At 50.1% G+C, this 21950-nt stretch overlaps 1 protein-coding gene across 2 annotated transcripts; it reads right to left on the bottom strand.

Annotated features, from left to right (window-relative positions):
- Nucleotides 1-11449: 11449 nt before the first annotated feature.
- Nucleotides 11450-21273, bottom strand: AJUBA (ajuba LIM protein). 2 transcript variants are annotated; one of them, XR_008662394.1, is made up of 9 exons: nucleotides 19888-21273; nucleotides 17079-17180; nucleotides 15322-15389; nucleotides 15125-15187; nucleotides 14289-14419; nucleotides 14153-14204; nucleotides 13364-13432; nucleotides 13051-13157; nucleotides 12832-12906 (listed from the first exon to the last, which is right to left on the bottom strand). XR_008662394.1 is itself a non-coding variant. In XM_055309265.1 (8 exons), the coding sequence occupies exons 1-8, from the start codon at nucleotides 20921-20923 to the stop codon at nucleotides 12781-12783; spliced, it is 1647 nt and encodes a 548-aa protein (XP_055165240.1). In that variant the 5' UTR covers nucleotides 20924-21270; the 3' UTR covers nucleotides 11450-12780. The 2 variants fall into 2 exon arrangements, 1 of the variants encoding a protein (XP_055165240.1); XM_055309265.1 differs by lacking the exon at nucleotides 13051-13157 and having other exon boundaries at nucleotides 11450-12906; nucleotides 19888-21270.
- Nucleotides 21274-21950: the final 677 nt, after the last annotated feature.

The raw sequence follows: 21950 nt of genomic DNA, 5'->3' as shown, positions 1-21950 counted from the left end.
CTCTCCATAAGGTATCAAACTCCAAAAGGCAGCTGAGCTTCCCAAAGCAGAAGACATGGAAGGTTATTATGATTTAACACTTTAAGTTCACAGAACATTTGGTTTACTCCCTCGTTTTATGGGTAGCATCAAAGTAACTACTCATTTATTCTGTAACATGGTCCAGATGGGGAGTTGGAATGCTAAGACTTAATTTGCAGCTCGGCGTTTCCTTCGGTGTGGTTTTAAGGGAAATGCTTTTTTTGTGCCAAACTTCTTTCCAGCTGCAAAACGGAGATAATGAATGCTGCTTTGGCTTAGATATCAAGAATCAGTAACACAATCGACTTCTCAACAAAAGCCACTAGTTAGTTAAGCCCAGTGTTTTAACAATCGTTTATCGTCGATCTAAAGTCGGCAGGCAGGCAAACGTCGCACGCAGAAATGAGGACCAACCCGAATTTCAAAGGTCAGCTGTTCTTCCCTCCCTAGGGGTGCAGCCGCTTGGGTTTTCTTGGGGTGCCTTTCTTTGCCCTTTTAAAATGTTACAGGGCGTGACCGAAGGCGGCAATCAGGCTCGATTCTCCACCCTCTGCACTCAGACGTGTTAAAACGCTGCTACAGGGACCCCGGCATTGAAATGTTCTGACTCAGGCGTCTCTTGAATTCTTAAGAGCTGTCTTTACACGCTGCACTGAACGTTAAATTGATTTTACAGGTATTTTCACAAGTTGTGACCCTTACAGAGCCCGAGATGAATCAAAATGCGGAGCGGGCTCTCCCGCGCCTACTTCCCTTCCGTCTGGGCAGCCAAGGATTCCCAAGGGCGCGGGCGGCCGCGGCCGCGGCGGCCGGGGTCAGGGGCGACCGGACTGACCCTCCCAGCACTGCTCCTCCCCGTAGCGCGGCCCGCCGACCCTCCGAGGCAAACCTGCACACCACGGGGCAGCTGAAGCTCCCGAGACAGTGCGGAGCCTGCCGACCTGGCCGGCAGCGTCGACACCGGCCCCCTGCCCGCGCCCGGGCTCCGGAACCTCTCACTCGGGCCCAGCGCTGGGGCGGGGGGAAGACAGGCCCGGAGGACCGCGCGGGAAGGGCGGGGGAGGGCGGGGAAAAGGCAGAAACACGCGAGGACTCGTGGGAGCCAGGGGCGGGGCCTGCCGGGGGCGGGGCCTGCCGGGGGGCGGGCCACGCTCGAGGCGGGAACGGCAGGCCCCGCCCCTCGCCGAGCGCGCGGCCCTGGTCCTCCACGGCCGGTGAGCCCGGCTTCTGGATCCGGGGCTGAGAAGGCCTCTTTGGCTGCTTTTTCCGAGTACCTGCCCCTTGTAGAAGGCAAAGGTTGAGAAAATGGTAATTGTTTATTGAAGGCCTGCAGTGAGTCAGGAACTGCGTCAAGCAAGAGTTTCCTTGCTGTTCCTCATTTCGTCCTCGTGTCGGCTCTTCGTACAGTGTCCTACGAGGGGGTCGCTATCATACCCGTTTTACAGAGGGGAAAACTAAGGCGCAAAGAAATACCTTGTTCAAAGTCGCAGCTCACGGTCTAAACCCGACGGAGCGGCCCTCTGAACCTTCCCAGACCCGCCGCCCACACTGAGCCAGCCAGTCTCCTCAGTCTGATGCAGCCCCCTGGGTCAGCTTCTTCTCTAGTGTCCTCCCCCAGGCTCCTCTGACCTCTCCATTATCTGTCATCCTTCATTCAGCTTGCTCGCTCACACTTCCTTATTCACGCTCTCTCACTCATGCTCTCTCTCTCTTCCTCCTTACCTCCCTGCCTCCTCTTTAAACTATAGGGGCATTTAGGGACACCTGGGTGGCTCAGCGGTTGAGCAGGTTGAGCATCGGCCTTGGGCTCAGTGTGTGATCCTCCTCCCCCATCAAGTCCCCCATCAAGTCCTGCATCGGGCTTCCCGCATGGAGCCTGCTTCTCCCTCTGCCAATGTCTCTGTCTCTCATGAATACATAAATAAAATCTTTTTAAAAAATGAACTATAGGGGCATTCATTGTTTGCTTAATAAGTCTGGAGCTGGAGGTCCCAAAGCCTTTTAGTAGCTCTGTGGTCAAGGTTCTTTGCAGTTCTTTTTGCATTTCCCTCATGGTCACAAGGTAGCTGCAGAAATCCAAGAAGTACATCCAACTCAACAGCAACCCAATTGGGAAGGAAGGGGAGGAACCTTCTTTCTGTAACACTCCGGGAAGAAAATCTTTCCCAAAGTACACAGCAGACTTTCCCATATGTCTCATTGGCCAGTCTGGGTCACTTGTGCATCTCTAGACCAATGAGCTAGATGTCTTCCATTTGCCCCCCAGATGCACATTCTGGTTTTTGACACAGTATGTAGACCTGTAAGTACTTCAGGGCTCCTGTATTCTCCGACCGCTTTCAGCCAATGAGGGATCTCAACAGGAGGTTGGATGGGAGGAGGGGGACAGGTACCTCTGACACCACTTCCACCCTCTTTTCAAAGATGACTGGAATGTAATTATTAAGTGAATTATTTGAAAAATAATATTTGATACTGAATAAATTACACCAAGTTTCTCAAATCTCTTGCATCAGAGAAGCTGATAGACTGCAATCTTGGTTAGGCAGGCAGGGTGATAGCTTCATTTTTCCCTTTAGTACTAACTACAGAGTTCTACTAGCAACACATAGAGGAATAGTGCGATCCAGTGCAGAAATTTTATTTCCCTGGTCATCTTGTCAGCTGCCACCTTTCATGCTTAATATTAAAGTGCTGTCATTTTCTACGGCTTTTAAAAATCATTTATGCTTCCTCAGCTCTGTGGTGCAGCATCATTTAATATCAGACATAATGTCCCTAACAAACGGTACTTGGAACAAAATAGCCAGCCTGCTTTAGTGACTCAGAGCTGGTCACAAATCGACTGAAATTTTGTGTCTCATATTTGTCAAGTTTTATAATATGGTACTATACGAGCCTTGGCTAAGCAGCTCTAAAGGACTTGGAGAATGAGGAGGTGAAGGGTGCAGAGGCCTGTCTTCAGGTAGGGTGGGGGAGGGAGAGTCATGGGAAGCCTTGAACTGGATCAAACTTTCATATGCAATTATCTGTTCTCTCTCTCTCTCTCTCTCTCTCTCTCTCTTTCTCTCTATCGGTGACCTTGGGATTCAGGTTCCTTATTTGTCAGAAGGAAGAAATAACATATTTCTAGCTCCTCCTGGGACGCCTGGGTGGCTCAGAGGTTAAGCATTTAGCTCCTTGGATCTCATAGTGTTGATGTAATGATCAAATGAGATAATGGCTGAGAGTGCTTTGGAAAGACTATCAAAGTGAGGTATTTTAAAATTGACACTTACTGAGCACGTATTAAGTGCCTTGGGAGACTCAAAGAAAAATATGACCCAGTCTCTGCCCTGAGGAAGTCCATGATCTACCTGAGAAGACATGCACATGAAAAACAATACAAGGCAGCAAAAACGTGTCAAACGAGCAGTTTAGATTATAAATATTTGAGAAACTTAAAAGAAGGAATAGAACCTTTTCTTGGGCAGCCCTGGTGGTGCAGCGGTTTAGTACTGCCTGCAGCCCGGGGCGTGATCCTGGGGACCGGGGATCAAGTCCCGCTCCCGGCTCCGTGCATGGAGCCTGCTTCTCTCTCTGCCTGTGTCTCTGCCTCTCTCTCACTCTCTGTGTCTATCATGAATAAATAAAATAAAATCTTAAAAAAAAGAGAAACTTTTCTGCAGGAATGGATAGGAAAGACTAGGAAATCAATCTTATCTTAACTGGTTCTAAAAGGAGAAAAAATTTGGATTCTTTAGAATGGAGGAAACATCCCAGCAAACAGAGGCAGAGACAGAGTCCAAGATGCCTTCTGGGTTCAAGAGATCGGACTGGCTGAAGTGAAGGATAGGACAGTTCTGCATAAGACTAGAACATTGAGCCTATAGACTCTTGGCAATAAAAACTGCAGCAAAGTACTGAAAAAGATCTTATAATCACACATCATCTCGTGTCCTTGAACAAGTAGGATTTGCAAGAGAAGCCCTAGAATTTGTTCTCTCTCTTTCTCCCTCTCACCCCTTCTTTTTTTTTTTTCTCCCAGATTTAAAAAAAAAATGTGTACACAGGGGTACCTGGCTGGCTCAGTCAGAAAGAACATGGGTTTCTTGATCTCAGGGTTGTGAGTTCAAGCCCCACATTGGGTGCAGAGATTATTACTAAAACAAAAACTAACAAAACACACAAAGTTTTATTTAGGTATTTTCACATACCTAATATGTACAAGGATCCTGGAGACCTGGGATGGAGTCCCGTCGGGCTCCCTGTATGGGGCCTGCTTCTCCCTCTGCCTGTGTCTCTGCCTCTCTCTCTGTGTCTCTTATGAATAAATAGATAAAATCTTTAAAAAATAAATAAATAAATGGAATCAAATAAAGATGTACTCTTTTTTGTCTGGCTTATGTCACTCAGCATAATTTTGCAATTCATACATGTTGTTGCTAGTATCAATAATCCATTTAAGTTCATGTCTTTTTATTGCTGAGAAGTAGTACAGAATCCCCTTTAAAAGCTTCACTTGTTTGGATTTGTAGTTAAAGGAAGTATTTCCTCCATGACCCTAACGTACCTATCTCAGTGGTTAGGATACAGAGGCACTTATTTGTTGCAGGAATGAATTTTGGCCACCCCGACAATGCTAATTCCTTATATAGTTTTGTTTGTTCTGTGAAATGCTTGACCTTTATGGGCCTGTCTCTTCATCAGTGTTGTTCATCTCACATTCTGCTATGCCATATGCAAAATACAATCACTCACTTCTTTTTATATATATATATATTTTTTTTAATTAATTTATTTATTTATGATAGTCACACACAGAGAGAGAGAGGCAGAGACACAGGGAGAGGGAGAAGCAGGCTCCATGCACCGGGAGCCCGACGTGGGATTCGATCCCGAATCTCCAGGATCGCGCCCTGGGCCAAAGGCAGGCGCCAAACCGCTGCGCCACCCAGGGATCCCCAATCACTCACTTCTTAAATGTTCTTTAATGATAAAGCCAAGAGCATGCTCAAAAGTATTCCTGAGCTAGATTCCTACAGGGATTTGGTGGGGAGGGTGCAGAAAGATAAATTAGGCATAACTCCTGCCCACAATCTAGCTCTACTTTCTTGAAGACATTGCTCTTGATCAAATATTAAAGAAATATTAATGTGAAAAAAAAGAAATATTAATGTGTATGTTTTTAACTTGATGATAAATGTAAATGGGAGCCTGAGAAAAAGTTTACTTAACCTTTCAGACTTGGACATTCCCTTGCTGCATTGTTTAGAATTACAGAGAAGAATGGAGATGGAGATTTGCTGAGAACACCTGCAAAGACTCTGCCTCCCACACTCTAGCTTGGAAATGAAATGGTGCTACAAAGATAGAAATTTCAGGTGAGTATTTAGTACATATCTATATATCAAACTAATGAAACATTTGAGTAGAATATGGCTTTACATGGAAAATTTAGGATTAAATAACCGGTTCAAAGCCAGGATGTTAAAAGAGCCATTGGACTATGGAATCACTTTACTGAGCAATTGTTTAGGAAATTAAAAAAAAAAAAAAAAAGAGCCATACCACTTTGAAAGAATCCAAAGACAAGTAGCAAGAAGGTACTTGTATTAGGGACCCAGGAATGAGTTTCAGGAATAAAATTTACAGGCAGTCAAGAGGTTTTAGAATTATTTTCAAAGGTGTTCACTGGAAAATGAAGGTATTCAGAGACACAACTATTGATGATTAAGCTAGGAAATTCCATGCCCATTGTAAGTATATGATTTAAGGAGGAAACAAGTGGATAAAGAAAATATGTAATCAACCTATGGCATCAAATGAAAATTATAGAACAAATGTTCATAATGTGCCATTTTTCAATTGTTTAATCATACCAAGGGGATTTCAAACCCAGCCCCCTTGTGGCTTCAAGGGTTGCCTGTCTATTCATGGAAACTTCTGTTATACAAACTGAAATGAGCCTGTTTTTACTTTGAGACACATTGTGAATTAGTATATAAATAAGACCTGATAGGACATTTTGGATCTCAAAGAAAAGCTGAGAAATGGCTCAAAAAAAAAAAAAAAGGGACAGATTGAAACAATTTTTACCAAAGGAATATGAGACAGTAAAGGAAATTGATTCAGAAGAAGACTAGTATCATTTTGAAAAGCTAGACATGGTGTCCAATTCTTGTTATAAGGATTGAGTGTGCTATTATAATGAGAAAACATGTGCCTGGCTGATGAAAGTATTTCTCTGGATTTTAAACTGATGATGACACTGTCTTATATTGAGTTGCATATGAAAGAGATTTTCTCCTTTAAAAACTGTATCGGAACCAGTGGGAGAAACAGGCCAACCAAAGGGCATTTGGAGTTTCATGCTTGGGAAGAACATACGTTGCAAATTTTGAAATGCCTCCTAAGATTAAGGTGTTATGGCAAAAAAAAAAAAAAAAAAAAAAGAGCAAAACCTTGAGGAAGTTAGCAATTTAGTATACTTTCTAAACTCCATTTACCAACAGAAATTTTGCTAAACTAATTTACAGTATACAACCATGGTAGCTAAGTAGATTAAATATTACATCTGGGTTTCCCATGACTGGGTTGCCATATGAAAAATCCAGGCATAGGGATGCCTGGATGACTCAGTCGATTAAACCCGAGTGGGGTTCTGCACTCAGCAGGGAGTCTGCTTAAGATTCTCCCTTTCCTTCTTCCTCTGCTCCTCCCGCTAGTCATGCTCTATCTCTCTCTCTCAAATAAATAAATCTTTTTTTTAAAGATTTTATTTATTCATTCATGAGACACACACACACACACACACACACAGAGAGAGAGAGAGAGAGAGAGAGAGAGAGAGAGAGGCAGAGACACAGGCAGAGGGAGAAGCAGGCTCCATGCAGGGAGCCCCACGTGGGACTTGATCCCAGGACTCCAGGATCATGCCCTGGGCTGAAGGCGGCGCTAAACTGCTGAGCCACCCAGGCTGCTCTCAAATAAATAAATCTTAAGAAAACAACAAAACAAAACAAAAACCCAGGCATAGGTCATTCTGGAATGCATGCTTTTCCTGGGCAACATTTCAAAACTAATTTATAGATATCTTTAAATGATTATTAAATGATTATTAAATGATTATTAATGGGAGGTTCTATGGATGGGGAGCCCATCAGGATCATCCAAATCATCAAAAGTCTACGTGAGCCAGGCAGGTAAGCAGTGTGTGAAGCACAGAGGGTGGTAAGGACTGTGACGAATAAAGGAGAGAATATACCCAATAAAGGAGCAGCCATCACTTGGTTCCAACTAGTTGCTGCCTTGTGAGACTGTAAGGCCAGGGTGACAGATCTTCTGATGATTCAAAAAACTTTAGAAACTCTGTTCTTCATGTATAATGTCCAGATTTTTATGTGAAATTTCCTGAACTGTAAATGTTGACAACCAGTTATTTTATTTGTAACAGCTTATTATTACTATTGAGGCAGTACACGTGTATTGTATAAAAATAGAAAATGTAGGCCAACAATAATAAAACATACTCTCCCACTCAGAGATCACCATTGCTAACACCTTAATGCATACCCTTCCAAATCTTTTCTTTTCATACATATATAGACATTTTGAAAACAAAATATGAGTACTCTGTACTCGTTTCATAACTGGCATTTTATTAATGATTTTGACCTTTCCATCTCAGTAAATTTTCAACTAATCTCCTGTCCATATAAAAAAATTTCCAGTTGACTCCAAATACCTTTTATAGCAATTTTCTTAAACCAATAGGGAATCCAGGATCACACATGTATCATTATCAGATAGCTTAAGTCTCTCTAATCTAGCAGTTTTGAATTTTTTAAAAACCATACTGACTTGGAAACAAACTGAAGGTTGCTGGGAGGGAGGTGGGTGGGGAGGTGGGGTAACTGGGTGATGGGCATTAAAGGAGGGCATGTGCTGTGATGACTGGGCAATATATGCAACTGATGAATTCTTGAACTCTACATCTGAAACTAATGATGACTATATGTTGGTTAGTTGAATTTAAAAAAAAGATGCGCTCACTTTGGCAGCACATACACTAAATTTTAAAAAAAGAAAAAAAAATCATACTGAAGAGAGTTGGCCAGTTGCCCCGCAGAACACCTAACCTCCTAGGTTTGTCTAGTTGCTTCCTCCTAGCATCCGTTACTTTCTCAATTCCCAGCACTGCCTGTAAACTGTAAGCTACAGGCACTGTAACCTGTAAACAAGTGGGGTACAGCTAGACTACACACTAGGTTGGATTATATATTTGCCTCCCACCAGAACTGGTCGACTGGTTAGTGAGACCAAGACCATAAACTGATGGGTTACTTGGCACTATGTTAATGTCCACTTGTCTGCAAACCATTTCACTTATCATTTTAACTCCAATTAATACACTTTACCAGAATCAATAATTTTATTCAAGTTCATAAAATGCTGTTTGTCCAACTCTATCATTTCTTTCTACATTTGTTAGCTGGCATTTACTCCTGCTTAATGAGGGTTCAAATTAATATCATAAAAAATAACTCCCAGTGGGCCAAAGAATGCATTTCCTGGCAGCAGGATTTGTCTATAGGCTGCCACCTTCTGATCTACAATCCAAGTCCAACAAAGTCTCCTCCTGTCATCTGTACCTTGCAGCATTAGGTCTTTTGTTTGTAACACTCAACTACTTTGCACTTGGTGACATGTTGCTTGTAATCTTCTCAAGGCATTTTATGGGTGTGTTTTGTCTCCCTGGCTAGACGGTGACCTCCTCAAGGGCAGGGACTCTCCTGCAGCCGTCTTTCCTTTGCTTGTTGTAATGTGCCTTTTTTTTTTTTTTAAGATTTTGTTTATTCATGAGAGAGAGAGAGAGAGAGAGAGAGAGAGAGAGAGAGAGAGAGGGGGCAGAGACACAGGTGGAGGGAGAAGTAGGCTCCATGGAGGGAGCCTGATGTAGGACTTGATCCCAGGACTCCAGGATCATGCCCTGATCCGAAGGCAGATGCTCAACCACTGAACCACCCAGGTGTCCCTCCTAATGTGCTTTTAAAGGTGCTTTGGTTATTTCTAATTCAAATTAGAAAAAAAAAAAAAAAAAGCACTAGTAAGAGCCCAAAGTTTTCATTATTGTCTCTTGAATTCCCTGGCTTTCCCACTAAAACTTTCCTTAATTATCTATCATAATGAAGAGCTGATCTAATTTACAATTTACTTGTGGGAGTCCCTGTGATGAGGATGAGGGCTGGTGTGGGAGGGAAGAGGGGGAAATAAGCTCTTTCTTAAGTCTTCAAAAGTGAGAAAGTCATTTTCCAGTTGCACGACCTTGGGTAAAGTGCTGTTATCACTCAGTTTATTTCTTCCTTCGGTCAAATGAGGTCACTGGGTTCTCTCTAAAATCACACCCTGCTTGGCTCTAACTCTAGCATTCGAGCCTAACCTGCACCTTTCAGCAGATGTTTCTCCTAACCCACGTCTCCCTGCTTGGATAGCTGCCTTGCTCCCTTCACATGGGGCAGTGCGATCCTTTCTAAGGGGTAGGTGGACGGAATCTGCCTCTGACAACTCTCCAAACACCAGTTAGACTGCTCTAATTCATCCATCCCAGTGTCACTTGGCTTGTTTACAGGGTCAAACCTCAGTTCTTCACAACCAGGGCCAAGTGTGGATATTCCAAGGGGTCTACACCAGGAATTGGCACAGCAGAGGCTATCTTAGGTCTTCCTTTGCTGTGAGGCAGAATGGAGAGAACAGAGATTATCCCTGTTCTGGAGGTCCCTCATATTTGGGCTCCAGGTGACCCCAGGCCAGCTCTGGGCTCTAGATCCTTCTTCTTTTTTTCTCTAGATCCTTCTAAACAAGAAAATGCTTTTGCTCCCTGATTTTTCCAATTCTTCTGTCTAAGTTCTATTGGTCTCCTGTCTCTCGTTATATCCCTTTAGGTACAACCTCAAGGACCTCATCCAGCTGGCTTTACGTGCTTCAAAATAGCTTTCTCTACTTCCTCGACTGAGGACAGTCTCTAGCCTGATTACAAATGGAATCTTACCATTTCCCTGGGCTAGAGAGCTCCAGGTGGTGAAGGGGGAAGCAGGTCTCTAAGGAGTGAGCAGAGAGAACCACCACCAGCCTTATTCTTCACAAACCACGTTCAAGCCTGTAGTCAATGGGGCTGACCAGAGCAAAGAGCCAAAGTTGGCCGTGAAAGCCTGACCCCTGTACTGTGACTCATCCAGAGACACAAAATGGATGTGTAATCCTTCCATTTCCCCTTTCCCCATCTTAGGCCTAGTGGCTGTTGATGAAAACCAGGTGGTAAGCTGGCCAAATAAGGTCTACCTGTTGTGCTCTCCTTTGCAGAGCCCCAGGAATCTATCAGTTGTAGATATTAAATAGAACCTTTAATATGTACAGATTAAATAGAACCTTTAATATGTACAGATGTACAGTCTCCCAGAGAAAAAGAAGGGAAATTCTTGTGACGCAGTCACACTTGGGAGCCTGCCAGTGGTATGAGGTGGCTGAGGCTGCTCCTCTGCCACGGCCTGCCCTCCCCGGGCCAGGCCTCATCAGCACTTGTTTTTTCTTGGGAAGGAGGGAGAGAGTAGCCCCAGGGGTAAGAACAGAGTCTTGGGGAGCTCCAGGGCTGGCACAGATGAGCACAGACCCAGAAAGGAATCAGTCAGTCAGCAACAGATGGGAGGCTGAAATCAGAGTAGAAATCAAAAGATTGAAGTGGACACGACCCCCCAAGAGTCAAAGAAGGGATGGACGTAAAGATATACATGTTTGTCTGGATTCGCATGCGCAGAACAGCCTGGTGAGAAAATTACCCAGAGTCTTTGAATTCACTTATTTAATAATAATAATTCAGAAGAAGCAATCTCAGCTGTAGACCAAGTCATCTAGTTTCAGAACATTTATCCCTCGAAAAAAAGTGCATCCCTCTGGCAGTCAGTGGTATAGATATGAGCTCTCCCTTTCACTCATACACTCATGCACAGGCCTCTTCTCTGTGACCCCGGCTTGGCTGACACAGCCACCTTAGAATAACCCCTAAACGCAGGATTTCTGTTCTCGGGAGTCACCATATCCAATGTTACTCTAAGCGACAGAGAATAAAGGATATAAGATTAGCGTATTAATTTGCCTAGAACCAATTCACCTAGAGACAGTCTAAAATATTTATCAAATCTGCAGCATTTCAAAAGGATTTAGTAGATCCACCCTTTCACTTTTTATCATTCTTGTCTATGTAAACTTTTTTAGCCAACTGAATATGCCCCATGCTTGTTCATTTGTTCATTAGAATACGTTGGCATTTTTAACAGCAGGAATGTAGAAGTTAGACCAAAGCATCAAAATCATGAGCTCCATTACATTATCCAAGGCACCTAATTTGTAAAGGAATATTTGATTAAGAAACACAAAAAAATGATACACGAAATATCTGTACCAATTATATTTATTGCTAGGAACTTTAAACTTTTTAGAAAAGCATTTGAAAAGTAGATAACATAGGAAAAGATGTCCATAAAGGTAAGAAGCAATCTCATCATTTACAAAGTGCTGCAAATTTGATAAATTTATGTTAACAATAAATCAGAAGTACTGTTCAATGAATAGATACAAATCCTTAAAACACCCAAAACATAGAAACAGAACCCCTAAATGGCTATAAAAACACTCCAAAGAGAATTGGAACTTTTGGCAAACTGGTCATTAAGTGACGTAAACTTTGGCAGCAATTTCTGCCCAAGTGTCTTGTCTCTGTGCTTTTAATAAAACCATCTTTTCTCAACTGGAAAAAAGCAAAGTAAACTTTAAGCATTTAAGTCTCCTGTGAATTTGCTTTAAGAGACCAATTTTAGACAAACAGACTAGAACCAGGTCAAAGTGTGCTGCCCCTCTGGCTCCCCAGAACCTCAGAGCTTGGGGTATGTAGTGGTTGTAATCCTGGATCCCTCTGTGGGGTGGCAGGTCTGGAGTGGTGAGCTACTGTGAGAGAACTCGGGTAACAGTGACCTGAGAAGAAAGGAGTGAGGGAGTGAGTGTGTGTCTGTGAAATATGCCTATGTGTGTATAAACAGGGCTGGAGGGCTCAGTGCCCCCCACTCCCAAAGATCCACCTGTTACATCCCCGAGCCGAAGAGAAGAGGAAGCCAGTATAGGCACCCACCTAGCCTTCCCAGGCCCACGTGAGTCCCTGAGAAACAGGCCACACAAGCAGCAGGCCCACCCCGAGCTGTCCCCCGTCCCAGCACAAGTGAGCAGCTCTACTGGTCCTTAGAGCGAAGGTGGCCAAAAAACAACTCATTAATAAAGTCCAGTTTCTACCTCTTCATCCAGATTCAGAGATAAGGTACTGTGGGAAGACCCTGCTGACCCTATAGCTGAGGGGTGCAAGAGTGAGGAGTGTTCATGGTGTCCTCTCTTCCTATAATCCAAAGCCAGAACATTGCTTGACTTATGCATAAATGTATACTGGAGATGCAGACTAGAAAGTACTGGAACCTGCCTGTGCATGCCTGAGTATATGCTACAGCACGGGCTGCACACATGGAAAGAAAGCCAGTCACCCCACCATGGCAATGGAAGGTTCCTTCTCCACAGTTCATTTGGAATGTCTTATCTTTGGGTCTCTGGCCCTTGGGGCCCTCCCCAGAGGACTCTTCTGCCTGGCCTAGGAGTGCGTTCCTTGCCTCAGCTGGCCTCAGAGGGGTCCTCTGGCCAGAGGAGTTTGTCAGGGGTGGCGAAGGCAGCAGCGGTGACCGCAGGTCAGATATAGTTGGCAGGGGGCTGACGGGCACTGAGCCGCTGCATGTGACAGCCGTGGCAGAGCAAGTGCCCATCCAGAGGGAAGCAGCAGCAGCCTTCCTCATCGCTCAGCTGCATCCGGCAGTCCTAGGGAAGAAGGACCCCTAGTTCACCTCAGCCCAGGCAGCTCAGATATCTTGGGAGTCTGCCCTGCTAACACCAGCCTCCTAACACTGGAAGAAAGGGGGTGGGGTTGGAAGGGATGGACTCCCAGAGAAGCCTGAGAAGTACCTCAGCAGGACAGCAGGTGTCGCTGCTACAGCAGAAATAATGAGCCAGATTCCCATTTGCAGTGGTTACCAGGACCAGGAGTCCCCAGTTTAGTCTCGCCTCTGCCTCTAGGGAAGCCAGATTCAGAAAGGACTAAACACCCAGGACCAGAGATAGTGGCTGGAGGATGGGAGAGATACTGGAGACAGGTCAGAGCACTTGCCTGGTTTCCATGCCTTAGACTTCTCCTACAGACTTGGCCAGTCCAGAGACATGCCTCCTCCCCGGGCCCCATCCCCATTCTCCTCCAGCAGCCCTGGCCCCTAACACTCACCTCACAGTGGTAGCACTCAAAGTGATAATCCCGGTCCATAGAAATCACCCTCACAATGTCCTCACAGCCCTGAAATGATGCAGACCCCCAGAGGATAAGCACAGCATGACAATCCCAACTCTACCCTCCCTGCCCCAATAGGAGTATCATAAAAGGCCTCCAGAGAGAGCTCTCTGTGATCATCTATCTGTAGCTTTGAGATGGCCTTTGCAAATCCTATTAGTACTTTTCCTCCTCCCCTTCCTTGGCGCTGCCTCCAAGGGCATGTCCTCTCATAGTCCTGCCTCTGTCCGGCAGCTCTGCCCTTACCTATTTCTCCCAGCTGCAGGGAGGAAAAAGGGGCAGGCAGCATAAGTAATGTAAGCTAAGCTGGGAACAAGGAAGATCCAGGAGGGTCTGGTTCCTCACTGGCTTTTGGATTCTCTCCCTAGGCAAGCGAGTAGCACGCGCAGCACAAATCATTGCTGACATCTTCCTATTGGCCCTGAGGATTCTTCCCACCTTTTTCTAGCCTGTACATCTGGGATCTGGTGACCCTGACCTCAAAGAAAGTTTCCTCCTCTGGACTGGGAGAGACGAGATGAAGCCTGGGACCAGTGAGGCTGTCAGACATGTCCAGGCCCGGATGTTAAGGTCACGGTGGTGACCCTGAGAGCAGAGTCACACGGGAATCTTCGCAGAGTACATTCCTCAGCACCACCACCTCCCTCGGGAAGACAGGCCATATGTCCCCGTCCCCTTCCCAGGGGCAGCAGCACTGGCTGCCCCGCAGAACCCAGACATACTGACCTCGGAAGGGAGGATGGGCTGGCCACAGGCCGCACACTTAGGAGCATAATTTCTGAAAAAGAGAGAGCAGAGAGGAGTTGAGGTTGGGGAATCCCCGAGCCCAGTTCCACACCACACCCCAAGGGAGTAGACTCACTTGTGGTAGTCAGTGACACAGTACACCTGGTTGGAGAAGTCCACTGTGAAGGGGATGCCATCTAGGCACTTGTTGCAAACGATGCATCGGAAGCAGCCTGGGTGATAGGACTTCCCCATGGCCTGCAGAATCTGGCTCATAGGGTGGGAGGAATATCAGACTCCTAGGTTCTCCAGCTCCGCATGGTGCTCCCTGCCGTCCCCCAACTTCATCTTACTCCCTGCTATCCTCCCAGAACAATGCTATGTAATCTGAGGGGCCCTGGGACTCCTAAAACAGAGGCAGAAACCTTGAAAGAGATCTTAGAGAGTATCCGGGCCGGTGCTTCTCATCCCGGGCTGCATATTAGGATCACCCGGAGAGCTTGTAAAACCCATCAATGCTTGGGTATCACCCCAGAAGTTTTCATCGCTGTCTCCAATGACAACCCAGGCGCCGGTTATTTTCTTTACTTCTTCCCAAATGACCTACTAGGGTTGAGGACCACTGATCTAATCCTATTCCTTCTTATAGAAAAAAAAAAAAAAAAAAACCCAAACCCTGAGATCTAACTGATCCCAGCTACTAGCAGGAAGGGGATTAAGACCTGGGACCCCACACTCCTAGCTCAGCAGAGAGCCTAGCCTGGCTGTGCCTGCAGAACTAGGGATCCAGACTTGACCCTACCAGCAGAGGGAAGCCTGTAAACAGCTGCTCTGGGGAAGAAGGAGATGTAAGTGATTCATGTGGTGCTAGGGTTCCTCCCTCCACCTTTTCTCAGTACCCACTCTGTCCCTAGTCCCAACCCTCGGCCCCTCAGCCTCACACAGACTCTCAGTTGAAGACATTTTGCTTACCTTCTCCAAAATCAAGTGACCACAGACACAGCATTTCTCTGCTGCCTCCTGAAACCCTGAAAACTAGGGACAAAAACATAAGACCAAGGGAGGATGTTACCAGTAGAAACGACCTGATGGGTGGAACCCCAGAGGGCTACCAAGAAGGGGGTCCCAGTGTGGGAGCCAATTCCAGGCCCAGGGGACCCCTCACTCACCAGATAATCTTCCTCACAGTACACGGAGCCATTGACACTGTAGAAAGCCTTGCAGCGCAAAGTTCGCCCTAGAAGCAGTAGACAAAGGACTGGAGCCTATCCCAGGGCCCACATACAGGGCTTCCCTGCCCCAGGTTCACCGTTCTCCAATGTTGCGTGATATATTTAAATCTGGACTTCAGGCCTGTGCTCCTGACTGTCTGTCCTCTCTCGCTCCACAAAAATCCCATTTGATACAATTCCAATTTACTTTGGTTTCATTTCTGCCAACTTCCCTTCTCCTCTGCTCACTGCTCCTTCAGTTCCTGCCTCAAAATTTCCTAGGATCCTGCCCTCCCTAAATGAATGCCTTCCTCTTCAGTGCACATGGAGCCATCAGGAAGTGCAAAGCCAAACCCCAGGCTGGGGTACAAGGTAAATGAGCTCTGAACAAGGTGCTGTACAATGGCCATGGAAGCACTGTATAGGCCTTGCCCTCTGGGACCTTTCAACCTAGGGGTCTCTTCGCCTGTGCACAGCTCTCCTGCTCTCCCAGCCCCATCTGTCTGCTTCTGGGGACACTGTCAGCAGAGCTAAGGAAATATTGACCTTACTGCTAGGGACAGAGTGCTTTACTTCGCACTATAGTCAGTTCCCTTTCCCGCTGTACTAGATGGCTCCCCCAAGCTCAGAGAAACCCAGAGAACCCAGGATCTTCTGTGAGCTGACAAGGCATGTGACCAACGCTTAGGAAGTGCTCCCGGATGTCTAAATTGTTAGGGAGAGGGGAGGAGTGAGACCCAGGGTGGCGAACGGGCTAGTATGCCACCTCCTCTGCCCTCTTCTGATCAAAATCTCCACTTCCACCCTCTGCCCAGTGGTTTACAAAAGCTGACTTAGAAACTCATGAGACACAGAAGGGGTAGAGAGAGGGAAAGAGGCATACTCAGAAGAGGCCCTATAAACAGGTCAGACAGACGAACCTAGGCAGAGGTGGGGGGCAGTGGCGGGGGTGGTGGTAGTGGCTGGAGTAGGGGAAGAGAATGAGTGCTGGAGTCAGACAGACAGAGATAGGAGATTAAAGGTTTAGCAAAGGAATCAAGAGTGGGCAAGCAGTGGGGAGGGGTAATGAGGGAGGTGAGGGAAGGGCTGGGGAGTTAAGGCCCTGGGAGCACCTCCACCCCCACCCCAGGCCTCCTGAGCTAACAGTGGCGGGCATTCCTGGAGCGTGATGTCATCAGCTTGGCATGGCCCTGTGGCCTGCACTCCAGCGAGGTGGCTGAACTCTGACCAGCCAAGAGAAAACCCCTTTCTCCTCCCCCCATGGCTCCCCACTCCCCCAGCCCACCCCCACCCTTCCCACATTCCAGTCTTTCACTGTCGCCCCAGGCAACTCAGGCTGCCCAGGACCAAACCCCAACAAGGAGAGGCCGAGGCCGAGGCCGGGCTGGAGTCCAGGCTGGGCAAGCAAGGAGGCAGAAGAAAGAGGGAGGGACAGAGGGGAAGAAAGAGACTGAATGGAGGAAGGGAGGAGTGACTCCAGAAAGCAGGCCCAACATGGGGGCTGGAGAGCCAGGTAGAGCACACAGAAGGGAAGGCGGGGCAGCAGTGGATATCTAGACACATGTGGGGGGGCCCCGGACAGCTGCTCAGCTGCTCGGAGAACAAGCGAAGAGGCCCAAGCTCTGCTTTCCCTAGGCACTTGAGTGTGTACGCGTGTGGGGCATGCTCAAGGCCTCAGCTCAGCTCCATGCACAAGGCCTAGGGGATACACTCACCACAGGAGCAGCAGACAAAGCACTGGGTGTGGTAGAGGCTGTCCAGGGCCTGGCAGGCATTGCTCTGCCCATAGATGCCTTTGTTGCACTTGATACAGGTGCCTGTGGGGAGAGAAGAGGTTGACAGCATCATGCCCCACGCCCCTAGCTCAAAGCCAGGGATTCAGGATCTTTCCTGACTGTTCTTTCCTGATTGTTCCAGAGGACCACCAGTTGCAGCCTTGGCTTTGATGGCCTCCCTCCTAAGAAGAGAGGATAATGAGAAACGGGATGCAGCTAGGTCTTGGCTGAGCAGACCCATCCTTGTTTATGGATTAATTAACAGATATTTTCTGAGTATCTATTTTGTGCCTAGCAAAAATATGGTGCCCAATACTATGGGATATTGGAGAAATTCAAAGATAATGTTTCTTGATCTTCAAATGTGTAGCTTCTGTCAAGGAGAAAAGACTAACAGGCAAGGGTATGACCCCTGTTGCACTGTGTGGGACAGAGTCCAAAATGCCAGTTCCTAATGGCTCAGCAGCAGACTCCTAGAGAAAGCAGGCCAGGTTTAGAAAGCATCCTTGGGACCTCAGTTTCTCCATCTGTAAAATGAGCTGCTATATAGCTACAGAATGACTTCTTACTGCTCCACACCTCCAGGCTTCCTAGGATGGAGAGAAGGATACGGCTCAGCAGAGGGCCCTGCGCATACGGGCCCATGTGAGCATGACTCCTGTGGGGAGGTGGCTGCTAAGAATGTAGGGTGTGTTCCAGGGACTGGAGGTGGCACAGGAAGGTAGGGGGAAGGGAGACAGACTCCCTAATGTCTCCTTGAAATCTATCATGGGAAGGATAGAGCTGAACTGCTCTTCTCTAACATCCCCCCCTAAAATACATACACCTGGCTCTGGCACCCGCCTTTCCTGGGTGTGCTCTTCCCTCGCTCCACTCCCCAATTCCAGGCCCATGAGTGAGGGCTAGGGCCTGTCTTTGGGGAGCAGATCCCAACGGGCCTGCCTCACCCCGCCCCACCTCTCCCCCTCGGCCCACTGCCATACTCCCTGCCTGTTGGGGCCCATCCCAGTCTTTGCCCAGGGGCTTGGGAGCCAGTGCAGCAGCTGCAGCAGCGACTGATGAGCCCAGGCCTGTCCTGCTCCCACCCTCTGGCAGCTGGGCAAGGCTGTAGCCAAGGAAGAGGGCCCCTAACTAGGGGCCAGAGTAGGAGGGTAGTCAGGCTGGGAATTCTGTCAGAGGAGGCAACCTGGCTCTGAGGGAGAAGAGGCCTCTACCTCTGGGGTCAAGATGCCCATAAGACTGAACATCTGTTCCAAGATTGCCATGCCAGGGAGACCCGTCAGAACCATCTTTGGGAAGCCTTGGACAATATGGGAAGACAGGCACAAACTGCTCAGGCACGTCCGCTGTGCCTCCTCTAACCCAGCATATCCACACCTAGGTTCTTCCTGCAATTATACTGCATTCTGTCCAAGCTCCTTTCTTCCTTTTCACTCTGATGGCTTGGCCAAAGAGACTTATTTCCACTCAACAGCCACTTCCCATGGGCCCCAGAAGGAAACTGCTAAAAGGATCTTGTCACTTAGTCTCCCTTGACCAAAGCATCACCTACTCTAGGCTTTCCTCTCTTAGGATGGGAGGACACGGTTGAACAGGGCAAGGAGGGTCCTGTCCCTGGCAGCCCTGCTACTTCTCAACCTCCGCCTCAACCTGCCCTCTTTAGCTGGGTTCCTCTCCCTACCCGCATTTCGAGCCATAGAGGGCGTAGAGCATGGGGTCCAGGGCAGGAACATGGGTGGTGGGAGAAGTGAGAAGAGGCCCTGGGCCTTCCATTTCTGTTCTTTCCACCACATTAGCGTTTCTTTACATAATGAAGCGGTGACTGTGGGTGCTGGCTAAAAAGATCCTGAAAGATCCCAATATCCTCAGGTAGTTGAGGCATATCATCAATCAATACTTCTTAAAGGTAAACAGCGACTAGGTTTCCTTAACAGCAGCAGCCGGAATTCTATGCAGGTTGTGGCCCAAACTGGAGGCCAGGATATTTCTGGCAGTTACACAGGGTCGTTCACCCGCTAGGGATGCTGGTGTCCGGGTGGTCAAGGCTAACGCCCTGACTTCCGGAGGTTGGGGAAAGTCGAAGCGGACACCACCAGGTCTCGGCGTGAACGCCCACGCCCGCAGCACGCCAGCAGGATTGGGACGAGCCAGCAGCAGGTCCCTGCTTTCCGTCCCGGGGCGCTGCACCCTCCTTCCCAGGCTCCATTTCCCCGACCGCGGCCACCGCTCGGCGCGTGTGAGCAAGCAGCACCCCGCCACCCCCACCCCCGCCCCCCCCGCCCCGCCCGCGGGCACCTGGAGCGCCCGGGCAGGAGCCGGCACGCACGCGGCCCGCCCGCCCCGCCCCCCACCCGCGCATTCCCCGAATTCCTGCGGGCGGAGCTTGGGCCCGGGTGGGGGCGCGGCGCGCAGAAGCCTGCAGGGGCACCGCCGCCAAGGGGGGAGCAGCAGGACGGGGGATGCTCTTGCTCCCCATCCAGTCCCCTCCCTACGAGGCCCCCTACCGCGAGAAACGATGGCTCTGAAGCTTCAAATGGGGCTCACGAGATAACCAGGGAGTCGAATGTAGCCGGAATAAGGAGCCCCGGGTCCACTCGAGACCTGGTGGAAGGGGAAATCCCCCTTGCCTCCTTCCTAGCTCCACGTCTCCGCCTCCGACTTCCCGGCGCCGGCAATTTGGGCCGTCGGGGCGGCGGGGCGCGAACGCGGTGGCGGGTCCCGTCCGTCCCTAACCACTTCTCCCACTCACCGAAGTAGTCCTCTCTGGCCTCCGGCTCCCGCATCCGGGCCCGGGCGGCCTCTGCGACGAACGCACCCGGCGGCTCCTCGAGACCCGACGGCTCAATCCCCGAGGGCTCCCCGCGGGCGCCGGGGTCTCGCCCACCCGTGCCCACCGTCAGGCGCAGCAACGCTGTTAGCTCATCCTGGTATCGGGCGCCCGCGGCACAGTCCCCGTAGCCGGTCACGGAGTGTCGTCCGGGCTGCGCCCCGCGCCTCTCCAGGGGCCCTGCCGGTCCCACTCCGGCGCCAGCTAGAGCTCCGGGGCTGCCTAGGGCCGGAGGGTAGGAGTGGCGGCTTTCCTGGCAGCCGAACCCCGCGGGGCGGTGAGCGCACAGTCGGTCCAGGGCAGCGTGGAGCTCGGGGTAGGCGGACGGCACCCCTCCAGGGGAATAGCCCGCCGGAGCCCCAGCCAGGGGTGGGCCAAACAGGCATGGCCCGGCGGGCAGGGGGCTGCCGTGGCGCTGGTCGTAGCCCATGCTGATGCCGCTGGTGCGATTGCTGCAGGGTCGACTACCTCCGGCTCCGCCTGCTCCCGCCCCATCCAGCAGCAGGCTGCCCCGCGGGCTGGACGGCTTGCTGGCGTCGCTGGCTGAGCTACTGGCGAAACTGGAGCGGGGGCTTAGAGCTGGGGCCGTGGTCTCCAGCCGAAAGTCGGGGGGCAACGACTGAGGTAGAGGCAAGGCGCGGGTGGGAGGCGGCCCCCCGGAAAAGGAGCCTTCGTAGCGCTGCGCCTCAAAGGAGCCGCGCGGGTTCCGCTCAGCGTCCAGGGGGCCCTGCTCCCGGGCTGCCTCCAACGGCTCATCCCCAGGTCCCCCAGTAGCCCCACGGGGCCCTGATTTCCTAGGACCCCCCAACCCACTCAGGCGCCCCTTGCCCGGCCCGGGGGCCCCATCAGACGCAGACCGGCTAGATTCACCCTTTCTGCGGCCGAACTTGGCGCTGCCGGAGTCCGAGAGCCTTAACTTCTCCAGCAGGCGACTAGCTTTCTCCCCTAACCGCTCCATGCCCTCGGGCCAGGGGCCTCCAGTCCCCTCCCCGCCCGGCACCCTGCAGCGTCTCGGCGGCCGCTTCTCTTTGCCAGCGGCCGGACTCCGGTTCCCCGGGGGCACGGGGTGGGCACAAGGGTCTAGTGGGCGGCCCGGATGCCCGGCGCCGGGAGTCCCGCAGCATCCCCCGGCGAGAGGGGCTGCCTCCCCCCGCGCATCAGGAGCTAAGCGGGGCCAGGAGGGCGTACGGCCGCGGCTGTCCGGTCCGCCGGTCTGTCTGTTCGCGAGTCCACTCGCCCGGCCGCCCCGCTCTGCCCGGCCCCCGCCCCCCTCGCTCTCACACTCTACACGGACCGAACTTCTCTCCCAAACTTTTGTCTGCCTGGCCGGATCTACTTTCCGGGAGGGGTGGAGCGCTGAGGGCGAGAGGAAGGGGGGTGTCTGCGCAGGGATCTCGGGGACGCCGGCGGGGGAGGGTGGTGCTGGTGGGGCCGTCCTGAAGGCGGAGACCCGCCGACGGGAGGCCAGAGGCGGCCGAGGGGCGGTTTAGGCGGCTGCTGCTCTGTCTCTCAGGAATTGGGACCGGGGGGAGTGGGAGAGGGGAGGGGAACTCTTTGTTGCAGTTGGAATGCGCGGAGGGGCACGGCGGAATGTGGAGGCCGGGACGGGGCGACGTGGGGCTTGTTCTGCGCAAGCATCGGGACTTTGTTCCTACTGTGCGAGAGAGGAGGGAGCCTGGCGCAGCAGTAGTGAGCCAGGGGGAGATCCGTAAAGAGGGGCCAGGGAGAAAGGCAGCTGCGTAAAGAGGTTCAGAGACGCGTAGGTGAAGAGCCCAGAAGGGCGAGGAAGCCGGCGTCGAGAAGCAGTGGAAGACCGCGAAAGAAGGGGGAGCCGGGGGGCTGAGGGCTCGCGGGTGGTGCGGAGACCTAAGGACGAGCAGACCAAGAAAAAGGCAAATTTGTGAAAGTCCAGACAGAATGAGAGACCGACAGATAAACTGCAATAAAAACACCACTCTCTGAACCCAAAGCTCTGCGACGGTAGG

Source organism: Nyctereutes procyonoides, unplaced genomic scaffold (genome assembly GCF_905146905.1).
Source record: "Nyctereutes procyonoides isolate TBG_1078 unplaced genomic scaffold, NYPRO_anot_genome, whole genome shotgun sequence".
NCBI classification, from domain to species: domain Eukaryota; kingdom Metazoa; phylum Chordata; class Mammalia; order Carnivora; family Canidae; genus Nyctereutes; species Nyctereutes procyonoides.
The sequence above is the reverse complement of the archived record's forward strand: the minus strand, read 5'-3'. Positions and strand labels throughout refer to the sequence as shown.

What these genes read in the sequence shown, in the direction of transcription:
- AJUBA (XM_055309265.1), bottom strand. Translation starts at nt 20,923, where the DNA reads ATGGAGCGGTTAGGGGAGAAAGCTAGTCGCCTGCTGGAGAAGTTAAGG. An exon ending in GTCACTTGATTTTGGAGAAG is followed by an intron (nt 14,420 to 15,124) that starts GTAAGCAAAATG and finishes CCTATGAGCCAG; the next exon opens with ATTCTGCAGGCCATGGGGAA. An exon ending in TTGAGTGCTACCACTGTGAG is followed by an intron (nt 12,907 to 13,363) that starts GTGAGTGTTAGG and finishes CTTCTTCCCTAG; the next exon opens with GACTGCCGGATGCAGCTGAG.